This window comes from Onychomys torridus, chromosome 1 (assembly GCF_903995425.1).
Source record: "Onychomys torridus chromosome 1, mOncTor1.1, whole genome shotgun sequence".
In the NCBI taxonomy this organism is placed as follows: Eukaryota; Metazoa; Chordata; class Mammalia; order Rodentia; family Cricetidae; genus Onychomys; species Onychomys torridus.
The window spans coordinates 87691195-87718492 of NC_050443.1; the positions used below are offsets into that span (position 1 = coordinate 87691195).

The 27298-nt window shown below is 44.9% G+C and overlaps 2 protein-coding genes across 3 annotated transcripts; both read right to left on the reverse strand.

Annotated features, from left to right (window-relative positions):
* Positions 1-2140: 2140 nt before the first annotated feature.
* Positions 2141-6268, reverse strand: Ascl3 (achaete-scute family bHLH transcription factor 3). The gene is made up of 2 exons (XM_036181354.1): positions 6222-6268; positions 2141-2804 (listed from the first exon to the last, which is right to left on the reverse strand). Exon 2 carries the CDS (start codon positions 2790-2792, stop codon positions 2244-2246), a length of 549 nt encoding a protein of 182 aa, XP_036037247.1. The 5' UTR covers positions 2793-2804; positions 6222-6268; the 3' UTR covers positions 2141-2243.
* Positions 6269-9549: 3281 nt separating this feature from the next.
* Tmem9b (TMEM9 domain family member B) lies at positions 9550-26418 on the reverse strand. Of its 2 annotated transcripts, none has more exons than XM_036175263.1 (5): positions 26364-26418; positions 23787-23878; positions 19052-19160; positions 16683-16817; positions 9550-10710 (listed from the first exon to the last, which is right to left on the reverse strand). In XM_036175263.1, the coding sequence occupies exons 3-5, from the start codon at positions 19133-19135 to the stop codon at positions 10555-10557; spliced, it is 375 nt and encodes a 124-aa protein (XP_036031156.1). In that variant the 5' UTR covers positions 19136-19160; positions 23787-23878; positions 26364-26418; the 3' UTR covers positions 9550-10554. The 2 variants fall into 2 exon arrangements, with proteins under 2 accessions (XP_036031156.1, XP_036031150.1); XM_036175257.1 differs by lacking the exon at positions 26364-26418 and adding an exon at positions 25834-26052.
* Positions 26419-27298: the final 880 nt, after the last annotated feature.

Here is a 27298-nt window from a genome sequence, read left to right on the forward strand (position 1 = left end):
CTCAATGAGAGATCTTGTCTCAAAAAAATAAAATAAAATAAAGGGGAGAGCAACTGAAGAAGACACCTAGCCTCCACAGGTCCACGCATACACACACACACACACACACACACACACACACACACACACACACACGTAACCAAAGAAGTAGAAGCATATGAGCTGGAGAAGAATGGGGAACAGACTGGTGACCAAAGGATTAAGTCCAGATTCCTTGGGGCTGGAGAAATGGTTCCACAATTAACAGTACCAGAGACCTGACACCCTCACACAGGCACACATGCAGGCAAAACGCCAGTTCACATTAATCATTAAAAAATGATGAGAAGTCTGGGCAGTGGTGCTTTGTTCATGCCTTTAATCCCAGCACTCGGGAGGCAGAGACAGGCAGATCTCTGAGTTCTAAACCAGCCTGGTCTACAAAGGGAGTTCCAGGACAGGCACCAAGACTACACAGAGAAACATGTCTCAAAAAACCAAAAATAAACAAGTCCATATTCTGCTCTCATGCCTGTATCCACAAAAGACTTGTATGTCCAGGCAGTCATGGTGCTCAGTGGAGAAGACCCAAGAAAGCACACGGGGACATGTGCGTGAGTCTCAAGACTGTGGCTGGGAATTTTGTGTACAGACTCTCTTCTTTTTGTGCAGAAATAAAGAGATATCTAATTCTAAAAGATTCTGGTGGCTACTTCCTGAGAAAGTCATAGAGATAGACCTAGTCTCTTAGGTAGGCACTCTGTTCAAGTAGCCCACTGCCCCCTCGCAGTGTATTCTGAACTGACTTTTAAAATGTTCATTTACTTTATTTTATGTGTATGAATGTTCTGCCTGCATGTATGTATGTGCACTACATGCATGCCTGGTGCCTGCAGAGGCCAGAAGAGGGCTTTGGATCCCCTGGACTGGAGTTATAGAGTTGTGAGCCATGATGTAGATGCTGGAAACCAAACCTGGGTCCTCTGCAAGAGCATCAAGTACTCTTAACCACTTAGCCATCTTTCCAGCTCCCTGTACTTCTTGAGAGAGAGAGAGAGAGAGAGAGAGAGAGAGAGAGAGAGAGAGAGAGAGAAGTTTAGGAGGGAATACATTCTCTGTGTTGGTTGTGACAGTGACGGTTTGGGCTTTTTGTTTTGTTTGTTTGTTTGTTTTTGGAGACAGGGTTTCTCTGTGTAGCTTTGTGCCTTTCCTGGAACTCGCTTTGGATACCAGGTTGGCCTCAAACTCACAGAGATCCGCCTGCCTCTGCCTCTTGAGTGATGGGATTACAGACGTGCGCCACCACTGCCCGGCATTTTGGGGGGGGGGGGCTGAGTTTCCTGGGCAACTCAAAGTGCCTTGAGTGATGATGCTCTCCTAAAGCTAGTTTTGCAGTCACCAGAATGACTGTGGCCCAGACACATGCCTTGAACTCTTATCTAAAAAAGACTAGTAGGGGGCAGCCAGAAGGGATTACTGAAGGAGACCACAGGGGTTCAGTGGTGGTAGGAAAATATTCCAAGTTAAAATGGAAGAGTAAAGAGAGAAGGGTGTGTTGGCAAGACTGTGATTTCCCTTTTGTGGGGATGAAAGCCGAGTGCGTCCAGGCACGGTGGCACATGCTGTTAATCCTAGGACTCTGGAAGCACAGGCAGGTTGATCTCTGTGAGTTAAATAGAATCCAGCCAGAGCTACATGGTAAGAGCAAGGAAACAAAAAAGCCACAAAGTAAACGAAGTGGGTACATTCCAAGGTAGTCATCGGTTTGAGCAACAATATTTTAATAACTTCACACGTATGTACACACTGACTTACAGGACACACACGTATCGTGCACAAAAAGATAAAGAAATGACTTCAAAATGAGGGTGGAGCCCGTTGAGAGCAGAATCTGGGATCAAAGTTAGTGGTGGTCCTGACACAGGTGACAGGATTGGGACAGGAAAATAGTATCAACAAATATTTACCAAGTGTGACACAATCACTGAGCCGTCACTCTTCAGCCTTTCCATACTTTGGAGAGGGCCTTTGGCCAAGGCTGTAAGAAGGGTGGGGTGGGAGGTGCAGAGAACCCTGGGAACTCTGTACCCTCCGAGTTCTTAAAGCAGTGAGGCCAGCATGCGATTCTCAGTCTGCCTGAGATACTGTAGTACATCTGAAACCCAGGTAAGCAACATTTAATGAAGGTCGGTAGTAGGACTATGGTCCCCTCCCCCAAACCACATGCGTGTATGAGAATCTACTGGATGCTGCTGCAGGAGACCCTACTTTGGAAGGCGCCAGCTCAAATGACTCTCAGAGGGGGGGTCTAGGGGGCCGCAGCTGGTGGTTCGAGGGTTCCTCTCGGCCTCAGTCTCATCCGGGTACAAGAGAGACTGCAGGTAGCTGATGTACTTGATGGCAGCTCTGAGGGTCTCCACTTTGCTGAGTCGCTTCTCCAGGTAGTCCTCGGGCAGGTGGCGCCTTAGCCGGGCGTAGCCTTCGTTCACACATTTGACTCGCTGCCTCTCGCGCTCATTCCTCTTGCGGATGAAGGCCGGCCCATAGGCGTAGTCACAGCGCCTGTAGTTGGTGTAAGGCATGGGGAAGGGGAAGGCGTACGGGTCCCCGTAATTGTCCATGATCAGAGTATCGCTGGAAAAGGACAGCAGAGGCAGCTCGTCTGCGTAAGGGTTCGGCACGGGGGCCTCTGGGCACAGGTGGACAGTGACCATGGGGTCTAGGTAGAAGGGCCTGGACAGTGGCAAGTGGGCAGCCTCGGAGAAGACGGAGAGCCTGTCTGGAGGGCTGGAGTAGCTTCTGGTGTCCATCATTTCCTCTTTCACCTAGAAATAGAGGTGTGCTTGTCAGTTTGGCCAGATTAAGAAAGAGCAGGTTTAATGTACTTTCTCCGAGATTCATGTCTTAGAGACTTCTGCTTAGTTCACTGGGGTGGTGGCTGAGACTTGTAATTCCAGCACCCCAGAGGTTCTCTCTCTCTCTCTCTCTCTCTCTCTCTCTCTCTCTCTCTCTCTCTCTCTCTCTAACTCTCTCTCTCTCTCTCTCCTACCCACCCCGATGGGGAGGGCAGGCACTGAATCCAGGGCCTTGCACGTGATCAACAAGGTAGGTGCATTGAGCTACATGGCCACTACCTTTTTGCCTTTGGCTGTATAAAGTAGCCTCAGTGGATTTTCTAGGGATGCTGTTGTTAACTAGTTCCCTAGGAGGCAAGGAAGGAGTGCTTGTGTTTCTGCTGGAAATCCTTTAGGGGCTCAACCTGGACTTTTCCTTTCCCTTGCTCTGGGTCCTCAGGCAAGTGTCTTAACCCTCTCCGAGCCTCACCTGCTTCCTATATCCCCTTGAGGTGTTGACTATCCTGCAGTGGTTAAAAGGTTTGCATCTGAAAATCAATGCCTCATCCCAGAATTACCTGCTTTCCTTTTTCTTCACAGATGGATGCTTATGGAGCCTCTCTTTCTCTGCACCTCATAGAAAACCTAGTTAACATTTACCCCACAGTGGAGAATCAAAACATTAGTGTCTTCAAAGCACAGTTGCTGAGGTCTGAGCATGCTTATGATTGCTGCACAGGTGATCTATCTGTGGGGCCCGGGCAGCAGATCCACAGCTCTGGGGCGACCTCAGGGAGTAATTTTCCAGTGTCTTTGGGAGTCACAGGCTTGGCACACAGAAAAGAGGCGAAGCAAAGCAAACTAGCTAAATGTTTATGGACAAGACTAGATAACGCTGGGGCCGCTCTCTCCGTCTGTTTGTGGTTTTGAGACTGGGTCTTGCTGTGTACTTGCTGGCCTGACATTTGTTAGAGAGCCGAGGCTGGATCCTAGGCATGTGGCACCAAACCTAACTTGGCACTGGATCCTCTCTATCTGAGCATAGCAGGAACTCTACAAACCTTGCTGGGTGATGGAAGGAATGGCCTTTAGGACCAGATTCTAGTGTGTTTCCATCCTTGTGAAAAGGCCTAGGCATGGCCTCTGAAAAGATAAGAAACTGAATCTTAAATTGCCGTAGGGCCAGGGGCCAGGGATTGGGGGCTGAGGGCCCAGGGTTGGGGGCCGGGGACTGGGGGCTGGGAGCCAAGGGCCAGGGGCTGGAGCACAGGGGAAGAATGGGGAGGGTTGTAGGAGGCCATGGTGGAACTGGCTGGAAAAGGAGTGAATGCCTGGAACAGCGTGTGCTAAAGAGGCTGGGGAGTAGAGTGATGCAGTGCCAATGCAAACTAAAAGAGAGGAACGGGAAGTGGGAGCGGCCAAATTACTGACCAAATGACCCACAATAACAAACAGAAGACAAAAATCTCTGGAAGATTAAACAGGAGCCAGAATTCTGTCAAAAAGAAAAAGTTGCTGAGGCAAGAAACTAGTTAGGAAATTCCCAAGCCAGGAATTCTAGAGGCGAAGAGAAAAGGGCAGGTATGACAAAGCCACAGATCCAGCAAATGGGGACAGGGCGCGCAGCTCAGCCCTGGAGTCAAACCCCAGCACCAAGTGAACCAGAAGGCTAAGGTCATCGGAGGCTAGTGAGATTCATGAGCCTCTGTGTCAAAGCAAAGCAAAATGGCTGGCAAAGGGGAATGTAGCCTGCACACTTAGTTTTGATAACGGCCTTTTTTGCCTACAGCTGACAAGTTAAATGAAACTATACCAGTGCCCTAGTTAGCTTTATCACCGTGACACAGCCTAGAGCCACCCAAAAGAATAATTGTCTACATCTGATTGGCCTGTGGGCTGGTATTGGGATATTATTTGTTTTGTTTTTCTTATTTTATGTATGAGTGCCTGCATGTATGTATGTGCACCACATGTCATGTGTGCCTGGTGTCCATAGAGGCCAGAAGAGGGTGTCAGATCTTCTGGAACTAGAGTAACAGGCAGTTGCAAGTGGCCTGACAGCTTTGCAGGGAACCAAACCCAGGTCCTATGCAAGAGTAGCAAGTGCTCCTAACAGCTGAACCATCTCTCCAGCCCCTAGGGTATTGTCTTGACTGTTAATTGATGTTGGGGGCCCACCCCCACTGTGGGTGGTGCCATTTCTTGGGCAGATGATCCTGGACTGCAGAAGAAAGCTAGCTAATTATGAGCCAGCAAGTCAGAGAGTGAGCCAGTAAGCAAGTGGTCCTCCATGGTCACTGCTTCAAGTTCCTGCTCCTTGGGTCCCTGCCCTGGTTTCCCTGGATGATGGACTATAACTGTAAGCTGAAATAAGTCCTCTCCTCCCTCAGCTGCTTTTGGTCAGAGTGTTTTTATCACAGCAAACAAGGTGAAACCAGAACAGTCAGGTTCCTCAAAAGTAAAGCAGATGTCCTCAAAGCCACTTAGGCAGAATTTTATTTTGAGTCATGGTTTTTTTACCCTGAAGAATAATTTAAATAGTACCTTAGCTCTTGACCCAGATGAAATCTGAGTGATTTGTATAGAGTACAGGTAATTAAGATTCTAAGTTTTAATGAGATTTTGAATAATTCCTAGAGCATGGCATGTCTGAAGACACACTGATGACGAGGCTTTTCTAGCGAGGATTTCCAAAAAGTCCTCCATCTGTGCAGGGGCATTTAAGTGTGGTCGCTTTTCATTCAGGCAAGAGAATTTAAGCATAAAATTTAGGAAGATGAAAGCATGCAGCCATGAAGAGGGTGAAGACAGGAAGCCTAGTAGGGTCTGGATGTGTGTGGAGGGGAATTGAGTACAAGTTTATCTCCAAAGAAAGCAAGAGATTCATGCTGCTGTTCCAGGCTTCCAAATACACGCATGGCTGACGAACACACCTACCTCGGGAACATCTCAGGTTTCTGTCTTAGAGCTCTTCTGGGAACTAAATTATGAAGTCTTAATGATAAAATCCTGAGAGATTCTTGATGCTCCACTGAGCATAAAAACATCAACTTTCATAATTTAAAAAAATCTAGGTTGTAAAAAATATAAAGTCACCATTGCACATACAATTTAGTCATGAGATGTGAGAGCTAGGTGGAAGCCTAGAGATGCCCTCCTTTCCTCCCTCCTCAGAGGCTATGATAAAGTTTCAAAGTCAGCAGCAATGCTGGTGCCAGATGCCAGAACCTCCGTTCATCAGATTTCCTCACCAGACAATCTGGGCTTTTTGTTTTATGGGGTCATCATTGACTTCTTAAGAGACTAGCATAATCCTATTGACAAAATTTATCAACTGTGCCTGGGGCTTTTCTTAAAAATGCTGTTCTGTAGTCTCCCCATGGGCCACTATGGGGAAGTGTCTCTTACCTGTTTTGTAGTTCAAGATGCTGTATTTGGGGCTGAGTCTGTCTGAACCTGATTTATAGGTGGTCATTTAGTGAAAATATGCAAAGTAGCTTATAGTTAAACAGAACCGACTGGCTCTGGTTTAGCTTTTTTTTTTTCCCCCTACCTACTATGGAGCTATGACAGCACCTGACAATCTAAGCTGAAAGGTTTACTTATGAAACTGGACACTTGTCTGATTCTTTTGTTTAGAGGGTACTCCCATTCATCCGGATTATATGGTTTTATAGAAAATTTTTTATGAAAAATATAATAGTCTCATAATATGCAAACACTGTATTTTTTCAGATGGACCAGAACTAAGAGGGTCCGTGTAACCTTTGCAGCATGAAGTCTTCTGGGTAATGCAATACAGTGACGTGACCCTGAGAGCTGGTGCTTTGATAGCGCCGTGTTGTCAAAATAACTTCCTTTAAAACAAACTAGGAATTGGCATAATACAAGTGTTTAGTTTTATATATGGGGAGAAGTTCTTGCTGCTTCTTAAATCAACAGAAACTGGCAAGTCATGAATAAAACAAATTCTATAATATAGTTAAGCATAATTTTGTTTCAAAATGCTTTGAAGGGGCTGGAGAGATGGCTTATCAGGTAAGAGCACTTGCTTCACAAGCACAAGGACCTGAGTTCAAATCCCCCAGAATATACATTAAAAAGCCAAAGGTGGTTGTGTTTGTCCCTGTAACCTCAGTGCTCAGGATGGTCAGGTGGGGACAGGAGAATCAGTGGGCCTTGCTGACCAGCCACCAGACTAGTTTCAGGTTCAGTGAAGGTTCTTTCCTTTCCAGTGACTCCAGCTTGTGCCAAGTTGACATAAAACTAGCCAGCACAAGCTGGAGAAATGGCTCAGTGATTAAGAGCTCTTGCTGCTCTTGCAGAGGACCTGAGTTCAGTATCCAGCACCCACATTGGGCTGTTCACAACCACCTGTAACTCCAGCTCCAGGGGATCTGACTCCCTCTTCTGGCCTCCATAGGCATCTGCACTCAGGTGCACATACCCACACACAAATGCACAGAGACATAAATAAAAATGTAAACATCTTTTAAGATATTAGATTTTCAGAGCCATCTCCCCAGCCTCTGATATTAGAACATGTGGGCAGATTTCTGTCTTTGTCTGGCAGCTGTTACTGTCTACCAGGCCCTGTGGCATTTCCCTGATGGAATACAATGTTTTTTCTGGTCCAGACTGCAGATGATTAGTTTAACTACAAAGAAGCAAGGTGGGGGTTTGCTTTCTCCAAGAAGCCTGGAGAACATCTCCTTCTAGGTTGCACAGAGAGGATTCTGACCTTTCTCCTGCCCACCTGTAATTAAAATTATATCTTATTTTAAATATTCATTTTATTTTCTTTTGTTTCACAAGACACTCTTTTATTTAGAAGAACAACATACAAGCATAAGTATTTCAAAAGTTCCCCTCCCCCTTTCATGTTTTTTAAAAAGATTTTTTATTTTATGTGCATAGGTAGTCTGCCTGCATGTATGTCTGTGCACCATGTGCACAGATGGTACCTGTGGAGGCTGGAAGAGGGCATTGGATCCCCTGGAAGTGGAGTTACAGGTGGTTATGAGCTGCCATGTGTGTTCTAGGAACTGTACCCAGGTCCTCCCCAATGCTCTTGGCCACTGAGCCATGTCACCAGTCTTTTTAAAAAAAAAAAAAAAATGGGGAAACTTGACAAGTAGCTGAGGATGACCTTGAACTTCTGATCCTCCTGGATCTATCCCCCAAGTGCTGAGATTACTGGCATGTACTACCACACCTGATTTTTATGTTGAGGGCCAAACCTGGGGCTTCATTCATTCTAGACAAACACTCTGCCAGCTGGGCTACACCCCAGCCCCTTCTTTCCCCTTTTAAATAGTTCGTGAACATTGTGTGTGTGTGTGTGTGTGTGTGTGTGTTGTGTTGTGTGTGTGTGTGTGTGTGTATGTGTGTGTGTGGGGTGTGTGTGTGTGTGTGTGTGTGTGTGTGTGTGTGTGTGTGTGTGTGTATTCACTTGTGGAGCTCAGAGGACAACTTGTAGGAATGGTTCAGTCTTTTACCAAGTGGGTCCCAGGGATTCTGAGGCCATCAGGCTTGGAGGCAACCACATTTACCTGCCGAGTCATCTCCCTGACCCAGCTGTACTGTTAAATTTCCAATTCCATCCCACTTGTTTATCGCTTGTACATAGGAAAGCACCTGACTCTTGCATACTGTCATCTTGAAACCTCGCTGGAACCATTTATTAGTTCCAGAGGGTTTTGTTGTTTGGCTTTCTACTTAAAAGTGTCATCTCCAAACAGTGTCACTTTTTCCTCTCACTCCATGTACCTCTTGTTTTATTTCGTGAGCTGGGACTTCCAGGGTAGTGTTCAAGTGTCACGAGAGGACATCTTGTCCCCTGGATCTCAGGGGAAGGTTTCTAGCTTCTCACCAGTATATATTAGCTACAATTTTTTTGCAGTTTTTTCCCCTTGAGATGTTAGTCTATCCCGTAGCCTATGCTGGCCTTGAACTCCTGGCAATCCTCCAGTTGCAGTTTCCCAAACGCTGGGCTTACAGGAAAAGCCACTGTATCCAGTTTGTAATTCTTTATCTGGTCGGGGAAGTTCCCTTTCTTCCCAGGTTCTTTCATGTGTGTGCAGGTCCACATACACGTGGAGATCAGAGGACAACCTGTGGGTGTCAGCCACCTTGTCTGAGACAGAAAGCATAAGCAGGACAGCCTCTCACACTACTGCACACAGCTTTTCTATCTGGGTCCTGGGGATCTGAGTTCAAGCTGGGTTTGTGTGGCAAGTCTTTCTACTCACTGAGCCATCTCCCCAGCCCCTGAGGTTTATTTCTCATCCTTAGGAATTTAATGTAACAATGTTAATGTGAATTTAATGTATCTGTAAATCTGTAATTGCCAAGATCTTCACAGAATCAGCACTCCTTTATGAGTTGTTATATAAATGCATGTTTTTAATGTATGTGTGTATGTATGGTCTCATAACACAGTCCAGGATGACTGAATTCCAAGAAACCCTCTTGCTCAGCCTCCCAAGTGCTAGGATTATAGGCATGCACTACCATGCCTGGCTTATGAATTCAAGCCTCTCACCTTATCTGACTGCGTGTGTGCCCAGGAATACATCATCTTTCTCTCTGCACCCATACACCTGTAATACAGGTCAGTGTTTTAGGATTCGGTTGCATAACATGTTTTCAAACAACAGGGTCCCAAAGGTCTCTGTATCACCATGGTTATCACATAGCACAAGAAGGAGAGAAGGCTGGACAGCAGACACACTGATAGGGGTTTGGAAAATTATTTTATTGTTACATTCCAAAGAGGATGTAGGAAGAAAAAAGCCAGTTATCCAATAACTGTTAGACTTCTCAGAGCGAGGCAATCTGAACTCCAGTCCTAGTTCAAAGCTGCCCACATTAGTTCAAATAGCTGCCTCTCAGCACAACAGGAAATGCTGACCAGTATGTGTATGCCATTCATCCAGGGAGGCTTGGGCTTAAGAGAAAATGTCTTTATTCTAAATGTTCAAGTCCTTAGAGATACTAGAAGAAGATGCGGAAGACCACACACACCGAGACTGTGTTTAGTTATTAGAGTAAACTAGCAAACGGCCAGTTTGTTCTAGGATGTGTTGCATCAGACATCACAGCGCACAAAGGAAACAAGTCTGCATTTCGTGAAGAGCCGCCAGGCATTTTAGATCCACTTACCAAGAAATGCAGCCACAAGCCAACCAGAATCTTAAGTAATGTAGTCAGTGTAGTTCATGTGGGGAGGCCAGCACGCTGGTGAGCTGGCTACACTGGAAATATTAACGAGTGGAATAGAGGTCTGCTGTATTTACAAGTCTGTCTAGTAAAGAGACTTGAGAGCAGCTCTGTCAGCACTCCCAAGGCTTCCCCTCCTTCTCCCACCACAGAAAAACAGAAGGAAAAACACCCCTGGAAACTATCTTGAAAACCAAGTTAGAAGTGTGCAGTTGAGAAAGAGAGCTTGTTCCAGGCACAGGACTTCAAGATAATGCACAGGCAGCTTAATTTTATTAGTAAAAGTCACAAGTAGGAAAAGGTTTACTGGCTGACTTGGAACTGTGTGCTTTAAAAATGTCTCTATTAATACATTAACAAGAAAAAATACTAAGCATGTGGGTCTGCTTCCAACTTTGAGTCTTCCTCCATCCAGCAAGGATGTGTAAAAACAACAGGGCATTAAAACCCAGAGACACCCAGTCAGTTCTTCCCAGTCGTCTGCTGTGGCTTTTCTAGTCACCTTGATTCCGATTCCCAGTTAGCTGAGGACAACGTGTCGGTCGAAGACAGACTTCCGCTGCTCCTGTACCTGAAGCTTCCAGCGCTGCTGTGCATACTCCACCTTGTTTAGAACATTGGCTCTGCTGCGAGAGCGGGCCAGCACGTCATGGGCGTTTGCAAAAGGCTGGTGATCCTGAAAGCCAGGGTGGAAAGCTGTTAGAGATGGTAGGGACTGCATAAAACATGCACAGAACAGACAGCCTGTGAGCCAGACTAGGGACAGGGGCTTCTGCCCTTCAACTATTAGAAGCAGGACAAACTCAGCTACAGAAGCAGAGGATTCCAGAGACAGGAGCAATAAGGAGTGCATGAGAAACACATCCTTAGGTCACCATTTTCAAAGGCATTTTCTTTAAGGAGCAGACACCAAGTCAATGATGATGATCATTTTCGTTAAAGAGAAGTCTTTCCTGGTTAGTGGGAGAATAACGTCTATTTTCTTGGGCCAGTGAGATGGCTCAGCAGGTAAAGGCACTTGACACCAAGCCTGACCTAGTTGATCCTGGGGCCCACAGGCTGGAAAGAACTGACTCCTTCAAGTTGTCCTCTGAGCTCCACATACCCTGAGGCATGCATGTGCCCACATTCCCACCTCTGCCCCCTAAATAAACAAATTATTATCTTAATGCAATTAAAAATTTAAAAGGGACTAGAGACATGGTTTAGCAATTAAGAATGCTTGCTGCTCCTCCAGAGGACCTGAGTTCAGTTCCCAGTACCCCTGTAAGAAAGCTCACAATTGCATATAACTCCAGCTCCAAGGGATTTGACACCCTTTTCTGGCCTCCCAGGATACCTACAAAAATGTGCACACACAGCCATATAAAAATTTTAAAATCCTTAAAAAAATTTAATCATTTTCTTGTGTCTTTCTTTCCCTTAAGATATGGTCTTATCATGTCACCCAGGCTAGCCTGGAACACTATATTGTCCAGACTGACCTCAAACTAGTGGTCCTCCAACTTCCCACTCCCAAGACTAGAACTTCAGGCATACACCACTTATACCTCAATTAAGAAAGTCTGTTTTCAGGGCTGCAGAAATGACTCAGAGGTTAACAGCACTGGTTGCTCTTCTAAAGGACCTAGGTTCAATTCCCAGCACCCATATGGCAGTTCATAACTGTCTATAGCTCCAGTTCCAGGGGATCTGGCATACTCACACAGACATACATACAGGTAAAACCCTGATGTACATAAAAGATAAATCTTAAAAAAATAAAAATAATTTTAAAAAAGCCTTCAAAAGCTATGACTTGTAGTCCCTTTAAAAAAAGAAAGCTTGCTTTCACATTCCTATCTCCATGTAGATATTAATGTAGGACTTTCCTCTGTATTGATCAAAACCTAATAGCTCATCTGTGGCAGAGGAGAGCTCTGTCTTTCCATTTCCCAACTCCCATTATATCAGAACTGATGACATGTCCACCTAGAGCGGTAGAGCAGCCAGGAGCTCTCAGGGCCATATCTTGGCTGGTCTTAATGTCTCTCTAGGCCTTCAGTATGCACTGATGGACTGTTTTCCAGAACTTTCTCTTGCTTTCTCTCTTCCCTGCTCTGCAGTGAAACAGAGCTCAGTGTTTTAGTGCCTTCTCTTATCATAGAGAGTGAGGGCTGGCTTACTTCAGCATGTCTAATCAACAAAAATTTACATCTTTCATTGCAGTGAGCTCCACGGCTTCAATGTTAATTGCTATCTTAGGAAAGAGGCTAATGAAGGTTACCCTAGTTTGCATACAAAGCCAGATTCTCCTGTCAAAATAAACTGATTCAACTGGATGTTTGTAGTCATTACACAGAAAACCACCCCACTAATCTACCTATGGATGAGATGTCAACACAGCTGCCCACATGACAAACAGCTTCAATTGTAATTTACTGTTTTTATTTTGCCTTTTCTTTGAGTTTTTCCTCAACCCCATGTCAGCAAAGTTTCTAGATGTTCCAACACAGGCCAGGCCTCTTCAGTTAGGTTTGTTGACAGGAGAGAAGAAACACCATTCTGCTGCATGTAGGCAGCCAGCAGGAGTGGGCATGGAAAGTTATCCACAACCACCTGCCTGTATCACAGCTGTCACTGTCGGGGTTTTACCTGGTTGTGTCTCTATGCACAACCACCTGCCTGTATCACAGCTAACACTGTCAGGGGGTTACCTGGTTGTGTCTCTATGCACAACCACCTGCCTGTATCATAGCTGACACTGTCGGGGGGTTACCTAGTTGTGTCTCTATGAACAACCACCTGCCTGTATCACAGCTGACACTGTCGGGGGGTTACCTGGTTGTGTCTCTATGCACAACCACCTGCCTATCTTACAGCTGTCACTGTTGGGGTTTTACCTGGTTGTGTCTCTACAGCAAGGCACTTCTACTATGTCTACATGTCCCAAGCATTTTCTAGAGATGTATTTATTTGTTGTATGTGGGTGTTTTTCCTGCATATATGTCTGTGCACCATGTTCATACCCAGTGACCATTTAGGGCAGAAAAGGGTGTCAGATCCCCTGAGTCTGGAGTTAAAGATGGTTGTGAGCCATCATGGGCGTACTGGGAATAGAACCCATGTCCTCTACAAGAGCAGCCAGTGCTCTTCAGTGCTGAGCCATCTCTCCAGCCCCTTACTTCTTTAATTTTTAAAATATTAATTTGTTCTTGTGTTTGTGTGTCAAAGGAGAACTTTGTAGAGTCTGTTTTCTCTATGCGTCGGTAGCTGAGATCCAGGAACTGACTCCAGCTGCTTGGCTTGCTTCTGCAGGAAGCTCCTTTCCCCACTGAGCCATCTTTCTGGACTGCAAAGAAGCTTTTTGTTTTACTTTTTAAAGATTTACTGTGTTTTGAATTATGTATATGTGTGTAGGCGTGTGCACGTGAGTGCAGGTGTCCACAGAGGCCAACAGAGGGTGTCAGATCCCCTAAAGCTGGGGTCACAGTTGTGAGCCACTGGACATGGGTACTGGGAACTGAACTTGGGTCCTCTGCAGGAGTAGTGCGCTTAACTGCCGAGCCACCTCAACGGCTTTCTATAAGGCAACCTTGTCTTCTTTATTAAAATGTCCTTCACTTTTGTTTAACTTAGGTGATATCTTTTGCAAATCTCTTATTTGACTCCACAAATGAAAACAATAAAGACAATGCTATAAAGTCTAAGATGTTCCACAGACACAGAAAGGAAGGTAAAGAAAGAGGACAGTTAGCTGGGCATGGTGATGTACACCCCAGTGCTTGGAGGGCTGCTGCAGGCTTGAGGCCAACCTGGTGTATATAGCAAGTTCTAGGTCAGCCAGGGTTACAAGTAAGACAAGAGGCAGAGAGAGATTGAGGTGGGAGGTAAGAGGGAGAAAGAGAGGAAAACATAAAAAAAGAAAGCAAACAGCTAAAGTTGTAGCATTGTACTTGATTTCCAATAGGGAAATAAACTGGCCCAAGGTCATTTAACAAATTAGCACACACAGACACCAATACTCTGTGTGCCTAACCCTAAGTTGGTGTCACAGCTTCCCAACACACCAAACTGTTTCGGGTAGATTACTATGGAAAATGGTGCATCAGTGATTTTGTATATAAAATATTATTACCATTGGTTTATTTGGACATAAACAACACTAGCAAGAAGGAAGTACTTTATCAGAGGCCCTCTCAGTTACACAGTTCTGTCACTACTCCTCAAGGCAGGGGAAGGGAAATCCTAAGGGACAAACTCAAATGACTAAACCAACCAGTTAATCCTTTTAGTCTGCAATCCACCTACAGAACAAGATTAGACTAGCTGCTCACAGACACAGGGAGAATGCAAATAGAGATTTCCACTTTCATGTGTTTGTTCTTTTTACACCTGATAAAATTACAATGAATACAAAGCATGCTTTAGTGGAATGTTTAGATAATAGTGATGATGTGTCCTGGATATATGATACAACAAATCCTACCATTGTTTGAAGTGAACCTCTTGACTAATTGAAATAACTTTTATCTGCTTAAAACAGAATAAAAAATTGGGAAAAAATTTAAATGCCTTTAAAGTTAACCTTTAAAAAGTACATACTGAAGAACTCCCATGTTAGCTAAGCAGTTCATATGTACTGATATTTAACTTCTATTTGTCCAGTTAAACTCACAGCTTTGCTTGGAAAACCTTTCTCTGTCTAGAATCAATTTGACAAATATCAGAGTCAGCTGCGACTCTTAGTGACAGTGTTCTCCAATGGTCAGCATGCAGGAAGAACTAATCACCCATGAGCAAAGTGGTTACTAAGCATATGAGCCTATCAATTAGTGTTGCCCTCCATGTTTACATCTACACATTTCTGCACCAGTTTACATTCTGTGTGTTTGACATTAACATTGCCTCTGAGTCAACAGCAGGTAATTAATGCTGTAAGGGTATATGTTTACATCTACACATTTCTGCACCAGTTTACATTCTGCGTGTTTGACATTAACGTTGCCTCTGAGTCAACAGCAGGTAATTAATGCTATAAGGGTATATGTAAAGTCAGCATAAACTCCTGTGCTAGGAATGGAAACACTGTGAGGCCTTTGACAGACATTTTATGTCAGTAATTCTCGACGGGTAGTGAGTCTGTCCCCTGCCAGGTTTCCTGAAGGCAAGGTTTCTTCACAACAAAGGATAATTTAACTCTAGTATCTACAGAGTCAGGCTGAGAATATATAAATGGAAAACATTTGAGACTCTACTGCTTCTTATATACAAGTTCTCCCTGGCATTAATCTTACTGTTTGCTTTATGTGTGTATTATGTTTAAGATTTATTATTTTTAATTATGTATATGTACGTGCACATGCCTGCAGAGACTGGAGGCCAAAGACATTAGAGCCCCCTGGAGCTAGAATTACAGGTAGTTGTGAGCTGTTTGGCATGGGTGCTGGGAATGAAACCCAGATCCTCTCCTCTGCAAGAGCAATATATGCTCATAACCACTAAGCGCTCGCGTTCTCTCTCTCTCTCTCTCTCTCTCTCTCTCTCTCTCTCTCTCTCTCCCTGGTCCTCTTTTTTTTGTTTTGTTTTAATTTATTTTGAATTTGACACATGTTCTTAAGTAGCCTAGGCTGTCACTGAACTCACTATGTGGTCAAGAATGATCTTCAACTCCTAATCATCCTGTTCCTACCTCCTAAATCTTGGGATCACAGGTATGCACCACTATACCCAGACTATCTGTGCATGTTTTTGTTTTTAAATTTTTATATATTTTATTATATCAGATACCCAGACTTACCCTTCTCTCAGCCTACCAATCTACTCCTGGAGTTATTTATTATTAGTTAAAATGGTTGTTTTGTATATGTATGATGTGTATGTGCATGTATCTGTGTGTGGTAGTGTAGACCCATGGGCATGCCAAAGCATGTGTGTGGAGGTCAGACAAGAACTTGAGGTGTCCATTTTGTTTGAGGCAGGGTCTTCCCTTTGTTGGTCACTGCTGCATACACCAGGCTAGTGGCCCATGAGTTTGAGGATTCTCCTTCTCTGCCTCCCATCTTGTTGTAGGAACACTAGGTTTACAGACATGTGCTACTGCACCCAGCTTTACATGGGTTCTGAGATTCAAACTTGGGTCTTTATGCTTGCACAACAAGTCCTTTATCTACTGAGCCATCTCCCCAAGCCTCCTCTTAGAATTCTTTAAACATAGCTATGTGTTTTAGTAAGCTAGGTGTGGAGCAGTATGCCTGTAGATACCTGTAATCCTTGAAAGGCTGGGCAGGGGGTGCTGTGTGCTATGCCTGGTGGGCTGCATATAATGGCTTGCTAGAACAATTTCTTCATAGAGAGATGCACACTAAAGTTAGAACTCATTTCAGCACCTCAGTGAGGACCTGCACTTCCATGAAAACATCTACCTATGACCCATCCACTCATCCCAGATGAGGGCAGAGACTGGCAGTGAGCAGCTCAGTGAGGACCTGCACTTCCATGAAAACATCTACCTATGACCCATCCACTCATCCCAGATGAGGGCAGAGACTGGCAGTGAGCAGCTCAGTGAGGACCTGCACTTCCATGAAAACATCTACCTATGACCCATCCACTCATCCCAGATGAGGGCAGAGACTGGCAGTGAGCAGCTGCAGGGCCAGAACTTACCCCAACGTCATCATCACTCTGCAACAGCTGTGAGTGTCCAAAGAGGCGCCTCTTCAGGATTGGCTCAACTAAGGTAAGGTATACCATGTACAGAAGTAGAAGGCCCAAAATAGAGAGATAAATTATAATGGTAACCTAAAGGAAAATGAAAAGAAGTTACCCTCTGTTCAAGCCGAGAACTCAGTTTGTTTGGTAACAGTAACGTGAAGACTGACACTCAGCACACAGGATGCCAACCAGAGTCCAACAGGAGAGGCAAACTAATCCACCAAAGCAGGAAAGGAGGGAACAAAGCTTTGCCTTTGGATCTTTTTGTGGGTCCCCACCAACTGCTCATCATTCCCCAGCATGGCCTGCACAGCTGTTTTCTTTCTTCAGCTGAACACAGCAGCTGATATTCAGCAGTATCACTGTCAGAGCAACCAAAGGTGTCCTAGCCGAAACTATGACTCAGGTGGGTTTCAACAGACCACTCCTTCAGGTCAGTGGAGGTATGAAAAACACTTGTTAGGACAGTGATTTTTTTTTCAGGATATTAATTCATGTGCTGCCAAGGGCACTGCATACATTCAGCTGGCTATAATAACACAGAAAACACCAGCAGCTGGCCAAGGCACAGAGAGGAGAAACCCTCCCACACTGCTGACAAAATGGTGCAACCACTTTGGAAAACTGTCTGGCCATCTCTTAAACAAACATAAACTTACCACTCTGAGGAATTTTTCCAAGGGAAAAACAAACATATATCCATACAAAGACACATATGAAAGTATTATAATATAAATATGGAGATAATCTAAATATTCATGAACTGAATAACAGTCATATAATTGAATACTATTTAGTAATAACATGAAGTCCTGGTACATACTACAAGTTAAACAAAATAAAAAGTCACAGAGGGCCACATATAACTTTACTTACATGAAATATTAAGATGTGTACAGGTAGAAAGTTAAATAGTGACCATTTGGGATCAGGGACAGAAATCTCTTAAAAACTGAAATTTAAGATGTTTTAATTTACTAAATTATCTACATAAAAGTGAGAGAATTTTAGGATATATAAATTATACATTTAAAAGTCTGTTAAAAAGCATAAGGGCTAGGCCTGCAGTTCAGTGGTTAAACACTGCCCTGGGCTCCACAAAAAAGAAAGAGGTAGCTGGAGAGATGGCCCATCAGTTAGCACTGGCTGCTTCTGGAGGACCCAGGTTCAGTTCTCAGCACCCCCATGGAGACTCATAACTGTCTGTAACTCCAATTCCTGGGGTCTGATGCCCTCTTCTGACCTCCATGAACACCAGGCATGCAAGTGGTGCATAGAAATACATTCAGTCAAAACATCCATACATATGAAATAATAATAAAATAATAATACTTTAGGGGGCTTGAGAGATGGCTCAGAAGTTTAGAGCATTTGTTGCTCTTTACAGAGGACCCAGGCTCAATTCCCAGCATCCAAATGGTGGCTGATAACCATCCATAACTCCAGTGCCAGAGGATCTGATGCCCTCTTCTGACCTCTACAGGCATCAGGCATGTACAAGGTACATAGACATACATGTAAGCAAAACACTCATATGCATAAAGTAAAATCAGTAAATCTTTTTAAAAATTGATGGAAAGAGGAAGGGCAGGGAGAGACAAGAGCAGAACATGACAAACCCAAGGCACGATGAGATTTCCCTACAGGGCTGGGCCCTGCTGAAATGCTTGTGACTGATGCCCTGCATTCACTATGAGGCCTTTTTCTTTTCTTGTCTTCTTTTTTTCTTTCCTTTTCTTCTTTCTTTCTTTTCTTTGCTTCTTTTCTTTTCTTTTCAAGATAGGGTCTTTCTACACATCACTGTCTGTCCTGAAACTCACAGAATTCTGCCTGCCTCTGCCTCCTGAGTTTTTATTTTATTTTATTTTTTTAGGAAAGGAATGGAAAGCACAATCTTAACACAAACACACCTGAGAACAACCACTCGTCACCATAATAAAGTAACTGAGTTCATTAGTGACCTAACAGTGGTGAGTTATCCACACTCCATTTCAGGACCTGAAGACCTGGTTACATGTTTATGATAGTGACCAAATGTACAATTCAGTCAAAGGGTTGTGAGGGCAGGGGGCAAGAAGACTTGATAATGTTGTCTCACTGGCCCCAGAGAGAAACTATGATATATTTCCAGAATATGCTAATTATTTATAGCACATTTTAGAACCATTTTACTTGTCTGTCTAACATATCCTAAGTGATCCAGGAAGCAAGAGCAGGTCTATTATTACTTTTAGGAAAGTTCAACTGTTTCTGTTTTTTCTGGAGAGCATGCGCAAGTGTTTGTGCATGCATGCGTGCATGTGAATATATTTATATTTCACCTTGATTGTGACAGAGCTTCTTTCTTCATATTTGCACTCACAGCGTAGGCAGTAGGCTTCTACGTCAGGCCCCCTCACAGGCATGGGCTCCACAACATGAAGGCAATCACTGAAAAACAAGGGCAAAATACTGCAGAAGTCTGGCTTCATATTTTCCTGTCTCTGATCAAAACTTTTCCTGAAACTCAGAATGATCCTTGAGCTTACCCAAAGAAATAATATAATAAATGAATAATTAATAAATCAAAGTAAAATAATTTCCTCTCTCAGTATTAGCATTTTGGTAAGATTTAACAGTGTAAGAAGCCAAAGACACTGTAAGAAGCCAAAAGACAATGACTGTCTATGTCCAAGTTGCTATTACTAACAGTTTCAGATGCCCTAGAAAATCCCAAACTGTATAAAATATAAAACTATTTGCCAAAACAAGTCATATTTAGAATTGCCCAGTTACCAAACAAAACTCCTTTAAATGCTTTAAAGTGACATAAGGCATTATTTAAATACCATCTCTTGTGAATTAATCACATTTTTTATTTTCATTTGTGTGTGAGAAAAAGCGTGATGTACATGTATGTGTGTGCAAATACACACATCAGAGGCCAGAGAGGAGTATCAAATATCACTCTTCACCTTGTTCCCTGGAGACAAGGTCTCTCCCTGAAACTGCAGCTAGCCCCAGTGATCCCCCTGCCTTTGCTTCCTACATCTCTGGGGTGACAGGCACACATGGCCACACCTGGCTTTTTTATGTGGGTGCTGGAGATTCCAACTCAGGTCATCATACACAGCAAACATTCTTTCCCACTAGGCCATCTTCCCTATCCCAATTAACAACAACATCATCATCATCATTATATATTATTATTATTTTGGCTTTTCAAGACAAAGTTTTCTATGTATCTCTGGCTGTCTTGGAACTCATTCTGTAGACCAGGTTGGTATCAAGCTCTGTCTGCCTCTGCTTCCCAGGTGCTGGGATTAAAGGTATGTGCTCCCAATTAACATTATTATTATTTTTTTTTTTTTGAGCTGAGGATCGAACCCAGGGCCTTGTGCTTGCTAGGCAAACGCTCTACAACTGAGCTAAATCCCCAACCCAACATTATTTTTAATTACTACAATATAGCATATGAATGGCTTATTACATTTAATAGAAGAGCAAATTATGAAATGCTGAAAGGTGGATCCCTAAAGCCACAGTGAGAAATAATTACATTCTTGGGCCAGCCATGCTGGCACATGTTTTTAATCCCAGCACTTGGGGGGCAGAGACAGGAAGATCCCCGGCCAGCCTGGTCTACAGAGCAAGTTCTAGGACATCCAGGGGCTGGGGAAATGGCTCAGCAGGTAAAAGCACTTCATGTTGTTACAGAAGACCTGGGTTTGGTTCCCAGCATTGATATCAGGCAGCTCACAACCACCTATTACTCCAGTTTCAGAAGATTTGATGCCCTTTGACCTCCAAGGGCACCTGCATGCATGCAGTATACATAAACACATTTTATATACATATAAATTAAAACTAAATTTGAAAGTATACAAAAAATAAGATAGAGATACCTTATTTTAAAAAAAAATGCTACCAAAATATCTTTTCTAGGAACCTGTCATTTTCTAAGAACTGGTCATGAATGATTCCTTTCCATTCTGCAGCTGTGTAGGTGAGGTGCGGGCTCATGCTTGAGCCGTCTCGCCAGCCCTTGCTTCCATTTTGGCGTAGAGTCTTCATTAGTCATCTCTGACTGCCTCGAGAATGCATGCTATGTCAGCATCTTATCTTGTCCCAGCCACCCTTCTTGGGCACACTTGGTGTTCTGAGATGACTCCTTCTTTGACCTACCAAAATGCACCTTTTCATGTTCTGTTGCTCTGAACTACAGCATTAGAAACAAAGCTCAAAATGATATAAGTAATAAAAAAAATCAGGTATTTACAACAAGTAATTTAATTTGAACAAAAGCCGGACACGGTGGCATATACCTATAATCCCAGCACTTGGAAGGCGGAGGTGGGATGATTCAGAGTTCCAGGCAGGCCTGGGTTATATATGAGACCCTGTTTCAAAAAAGGCAGGCAGGCAAAAGGAGAGAAAGGGGGGGGCGGGGAGGGAGAAGGAAGGGCTGTGCAGGGCTGAAGCAGCAGGAAGGCTGTTTCTGACTAACCCATAATAAACAGAGCTAGCCCCAAGATATGGCTCAGCCACTCTCAGCAACTAGGAAACACCCCCACCTAGTGCTTAAAGGAAGAATCAGCTTTGCCGGCGATCCCAAAGACAAGCCAGAGCACCACTCTTAGCTTTCCCTGTTTTTAACCAACTATCCCAAGTCAATGAAGGATTAAAGTCAACAACTGGGCAAAACAAAAGGCCCAGAGAACAAAAGGTTAAAGTGTATTTAGGGACTCACGGATACCCAGGTCATAGCATCCTGGTAGACCATAACTTACCTGTTTTTCCAAACAGGTTAGAAATTTGCACTGTCAATGGGGACATACATCAGCAAAAGATTTACAAGTAAGGGAAAGTAGAAGAGATGGAAGAAAAATCCTACTGTCTTGTTTTCAACAATTTTCTTTTTTTAAATTTATTTATTTTTATTTCAGGTACATTGGTGTTTTGCCTGCATGTATGCCTGGGTGAGGGTGTTGTATCCCCAGAACTGGAGTTACAGACAGCTGTGAGCTTCCATGTGGTTGCTGGGAATTGAATTCAGGACCTCTGGAAGAGCAGCCAGTGCCCTTAACCGCTGAGCCATCTCTCCAGCTCCTCAACTATTTATTTTCAAAGCTCCTAATTTTAATTTATAGCCAGAAATGAAGATATAGCCCTGTCTCATCATAGAATAATAAAAAGTTAACAACAAAAATTAGTGTTAAACACTTGAAAAGTGAGTTCAGTTGCTACTCCACTAATATACATAATTTCTGATAAGAAAATATACATACTGATAAGAAAACAAACTAATTGTACACATGGTCAACAGCTTTGGGAAAATTATAGAGGTAACTTAAAGATGTATTTGAGGACTGGGGATACTGTCCAATGGGGAAATGTTTGCCCAGAACTTACAAGGCCTTGGATATTATCTCCAGTACAAAAAGAATTTGAGCTTGCATGTATCATATAAAGTAACCTGCTGGTACAAAGCCTTTAAAAATATACTACAATCTGGGTTGGGGATTTAGTTCAGTGGTAGAGCGCTTGCCTAGCAAGCGCAAGGCCCTGGGTTCGATCCTCAGCTCAAAAAAGAAAAAAAATATATATATACTCCAATCATTAGCCCAGCATGGTGGCACATGCCTTTAATCCCAGCACTCAGGAGGCAGAGGCAGGCAGATCTCTATGAGTTTGAGATCGGTTTGGTCTACAAATCAAGTTCCAAGAGAGCCAGGGCTGTTACACAGAAAAACCCTGTCTCCAAAACCAAAAAACAATAACAACAACCAAAAACCCAACTCCAATCACTTTGTAACATAGAGATCTCTTAAAGTGGAACACAGACCATCACAGGATCACAACACACTAAACAGACTAAACCTAAATGTGTATTGTGGGAAGAATAAACAATGGCACCAGAGCAACTAAGTGTGCTCCAAGTCAAACAGAACAAACGTGACAGAAAAATTTAATCTTGCTTTCAGATTGCTGCTCACTACAGAGCTGTGAAATCAGGCACACGCCAAAGCACCCATTATCTGGCGCTACTCCCCATCAATTTCCACTGTGGTGTGACATCACAGTCCCACTGGGGGAAGGACATCCGTCCTGCTGTATAGCCTGGCCGCTTCTTGTTTCAAGGCACATAAGAAAACTCTGTCATTTTTTAAGGTCCACTGGGATAAACTGAGAAAGCTGCTGGCAGTCAGTCATATAGGCCTGCCTGCCTGCCCGCCTCAGGGATGAACGATCAGGCTCATCATTCTCCGAACCCACTGCCACGCACCGAAGGACATTCCAACACACACACTTCATTCTCATTCATCTCTGAATCTCTGAAACTTTTAAATATACTCTCCAATATTGCACAATATATCATCAAAACTTAAAAACCGTAGCCTGGGGAGTAGAGGCAAGACGATCAAGAGCCTGAAGCCAGCCTGCTGTCAAAACAAGTGCTAGGCTGATCTGGGCTACATAGATCCCGACTCAAAACGAAAAACAAAAGCAAATTCCAATCCAAAACAACCCCCTACTCCCAGAAAAAAACTGTGTGACTTGTAAAAATTATAAGCCAGGAGCTGGAGAGAGGACTTGGTGGTTAAGAGTGCTAACAGGACCCCAGGGCAGTGCCCAGCACCCACGCTGGTCATCTTACAAGCACCCATAACACTAGCTCCAGGGGTCCACTATCCCCTTCTGGTCTCCAGACACTCATACATGTGTGCATGAACACATACAACACTTTTTAAAGTGCTTAAAAATTACACATCAGATAAAGAAGGCTCAACTTATCTTTCACTGAGAACTAAGAGATCCCTGACCAAAGAGAGGGCACAAGAGACCTTGGTAGTTTAGGCACAATAAACTCAGTCCCATCTCCATATGAAACCTCCCAGCCTAGAGCTTTCTGTTTGGGCTGCAGTATTCCTTTAGATTTGTATCATGCACTCAGGACTCGGGTCTCATTTTTTCCAGATAGAGAATTTAACACTTTTGCTAAAAAACTAAATGTATGGATATTCTGAGTTAACTGTAAGAACCATAGAAAGGTGATTTCTTGACCCAAATACTTACCAATCTTTCTGAGATATGTTCTTATTATAAATATGCCCAGGATTCTCTTTATAGGGAGGGCAGATACATTTACACCTCACATCTTCAAAATTCTGTAATGAAAATGAAAGCATCATAAGTTGGTTATATTATCATCAATACTTAAAAAAAAAAAGTCTGGACACATACACTTTGCTGAGTATCTTGACAGGTGTTCTAAAACCATCATAAAGATTTAGTTTTGAGAGACACAAGTCCCTAAAGCCCACAAGCCCTGACCTGTGCTTTATTAAACACATTTATGAACCCATGATAATCAAGTTGTGTCATCATCTACCTGCCACCAGAAAGACACGTCATTGACAGATAATGGGGCCTACAAGGAGAAATGCTGACATGAAAGGACTGGGGAGAATCCAATTCAAAATTACGCATAAGCAAGTGGATGCAGCTCAGAGCTTTAAAGCACATGCAGCATGCATAAGGCCAGTTCAACCTGCAATGCAACGAAAGTGTGGAAGCCAGGATTCTTTTCATTTCATTTCTCTAACCTTTTTCCTCTGGGGAGAAAGGCATGGAGCATGCTAAAAGGGGCTACACTGGCTACAGACAGGACGAAGACCCAGAGGCACTCAGCCAGTGCTCGGAGGGCAGAGGAAGGGGAAGTAGCTTGCATCGTGCCGAATCGTGCTAACCTCTGTCCCCCGGGAAACAGGGAGGACAGCTCCTAGCAAAACGAGTTCCAGCAAGCAGAGGAAGCAGCCATTACATGCCGGATAGATCCAAGGGATGCTTCCTCAGCAAAGGGCTGTTTATTTGAGATGGCAGTGGCTCATTAGTCCCCAGAGAGACATGTCCACTGCTCCTAGGTACAGAGCAATGTCTGGCGGAGCTGTTGACAGCTCCTAAATGTATTCAGCAACCACTGTTCAATGAGGGCTACTCAGAGAAGCAAGAGGCATGGCTCCTGTTTACTGGAACAAATCCTATCAAGGAGAGATAGACAAATACTTGCATTACATATATCATGATGCACTACATGAAATGGTGAGGTATGACATCCAAGCAGAGGGTGCCAACAATATTTCAAAAGTTGGGAGACTTTCTGCTGTTCCTATTTTTGGTAGCATCAGAAAGACTGGGAAAAAAACCAAAAAAACAAACCTCTGACCAAAACCACCTGCCTTCCCTGTAACCTGTCTTTCTCAGCCCTTTAAATATTTAAAGATATTATAAACCTCTTATTTTATAAATGCAGTGTCACTATTTCCCACCACACCGTGAATTCTTTCTCTTTTGCCCCAAGATGAGTTAGCTCACTGGGAAGAGAGCATGTTTTCTTGAGTCAGGGGAGCTCTGGGGCACCAGATAACAACATGAGGGGACCATGAGGGGACCAGAACGGTTAGGAAACACCATGGGGAAAGGGTATAATCTCCCTCTCTTCTAGGCCTGTTCTTCCCTTACCTAGTAAATTATCAGAAGAGGGAGGGGTGTGTGTGTGTGTGTGTGTGTGTGTGTGTGTGTGTGTGTGTGTGTTCATTCCTGGAGGGGGGCTGAGTGAGAGTATCAAGCAGGTGAGATGACTCTGTAGGTCCTCCTGGGGAGGGGTGGTTGCCACAAGAAACAAGCCCCAGCATGGCGAGGAAATGGGATGAGTGTAGAGGAGCTAGTTCTTAGTAGGGAAGACTTCGGGGAGATGAGGGTTTCCCATCATTTGGGTTGGGGCCTGAGGGCTGGTGAAGGGCGGGAGTGGGCTGCCTGAGTTTAAGGGTGGAAAGTTCAAAGCTCCCAGGGCTGGAAAGCTCAAGTTCCGGGTGTGTGCTGTCTGTCGGGGCTGGGAAGGGACATGTCAGGAGGTGGAGGAGTTGCAGACCCGGCTCCGGGCACTTGACAGGGGCTGAGGTTTAGGAAGCTCTGGGAAGGGCCGGCCCGGGCTGTGAAGCAGGGGATCTGGCTGTCGGATTGGGAGAACCTGGGAGTGGGGAGCTAGTGGGCAGCCCCAGTTTCAGCCAGGCCAGAGGCAGGGGCGGAGCTCCTGTCAGGAGCCGGGCGGGGCGGGACTCACCTTGGCGGCGCCTGTCAGCTGCGCGAACAGCAGCACCCACAGCGCCAGGCAGGACAGGCTGAGCCCGGAGCCCAGCCGCAGCAGGCCTCCGTGCCATAGGCTTGCCATCGCGGGAGCCAGCCGCCCCAGCGAGCCCCGAGCCCCGCGCCCGGCTCGGGATCCGGCTCGGGATCCTCCGCCCGCACTTCCGCCTGGGCCTGCGCGTCACCGTCCGCGCCGGGTCAGCTGCGAGAAAGCCTCCGCCCCGGAAACGGTTCCGGGTGCGCCGGGCCTGCCGCGGCCGCTGCCACGGGGCTGCACTAAGGTCTGGGGGCTGCCCCGGCCAGGGCTGCCGAGTCCTGCGGCTCCGGGGGACAGGCCACGCGGGCCGAGTCCTGCAGGCCGGGTGAGCCCCATCCCCGGGAGCTGCCGAGGCCGAGAGGGCGCTGTGCGTGGAGACCTGGCCGGGAGTGGCCGAGCGTCCCGAGCTCGGAAGCCCACCCGGCGGCCGAGGGTCGGAGCTCACTCAGTCCCTGGACTTTGGTACTAACCTGCGCTCTGTGCCTCCTGGACTCAGCTCCCTGCCGGTTCCCAGCGGTCGCTGTGGGCTGCCCACGTGGGTGTGGCTTCCACTAGGGGCTGGCCGCCTTGGTGCAGTTTGGGGCTGGAAAGTGGGCCAAGACCGTGGATCTGGGCTGGCTCAAGACAGGCTTCGCTAGATATGGACCGCCCCGGCAGCATCCCCCGCCCAGGACTACTGGAGGTGGTGAATCCATCCAGTGGCTATGCTCCGGTGAAGCAATGCCTATTTAAACCCCCTCAGTTCGGGGAGTGCTGACCATACTCTCTGAGTTGTCTTCTGCTGATACTTTAGGAGCACCTTGGAGAGGATAAATTAGGTGCCTCTAATTTATCTATATCTATATCTATATACAGCATGCTCATAACAACCTTTAAGGATTTACTGAAAGTCATCAGGGAAATCATTTCTCTTCAAAAAGAGAGGATTAGATTCTATGAATTTCAAAATCTATTCCTAAGATACCCATTTTTTTTTTAAGTGGCCCTTTTCTGGTTAGTAAAAATCCTACGCAAGGTGCTATAGCATTACAAAATATTTAGCTCTTTTTAGTCCTAAATGGCAACAAGCCCAGAGTGAAATCAGCAGGACTGGATGCTTTCTCACCTGTTCTTGTAAAGATGCTGTCACACTGGGGACAATTCAAGTCCTTCTAAGTGGTGTCCTGCTGTCAGGATGAAATTTGTTGGTGAGACACTGTGGACCTGATTGCTAAAAGCTGACTTAGCTAGTTTGGATCAGCTTGAAGCTGTAGATCTGACATCTAAAAGGAATATGTACTCTTTGTGTGTGTGGGTGGGGGAGGGGTTCGAGACTGGGTTTCTCTGTGTAGCTTTGGTGCCTGTCCTGGAACTCACTCTGTAACCCAGGCTGGCCTTGAACTCACAGAGATCCACCTGCCTCTGC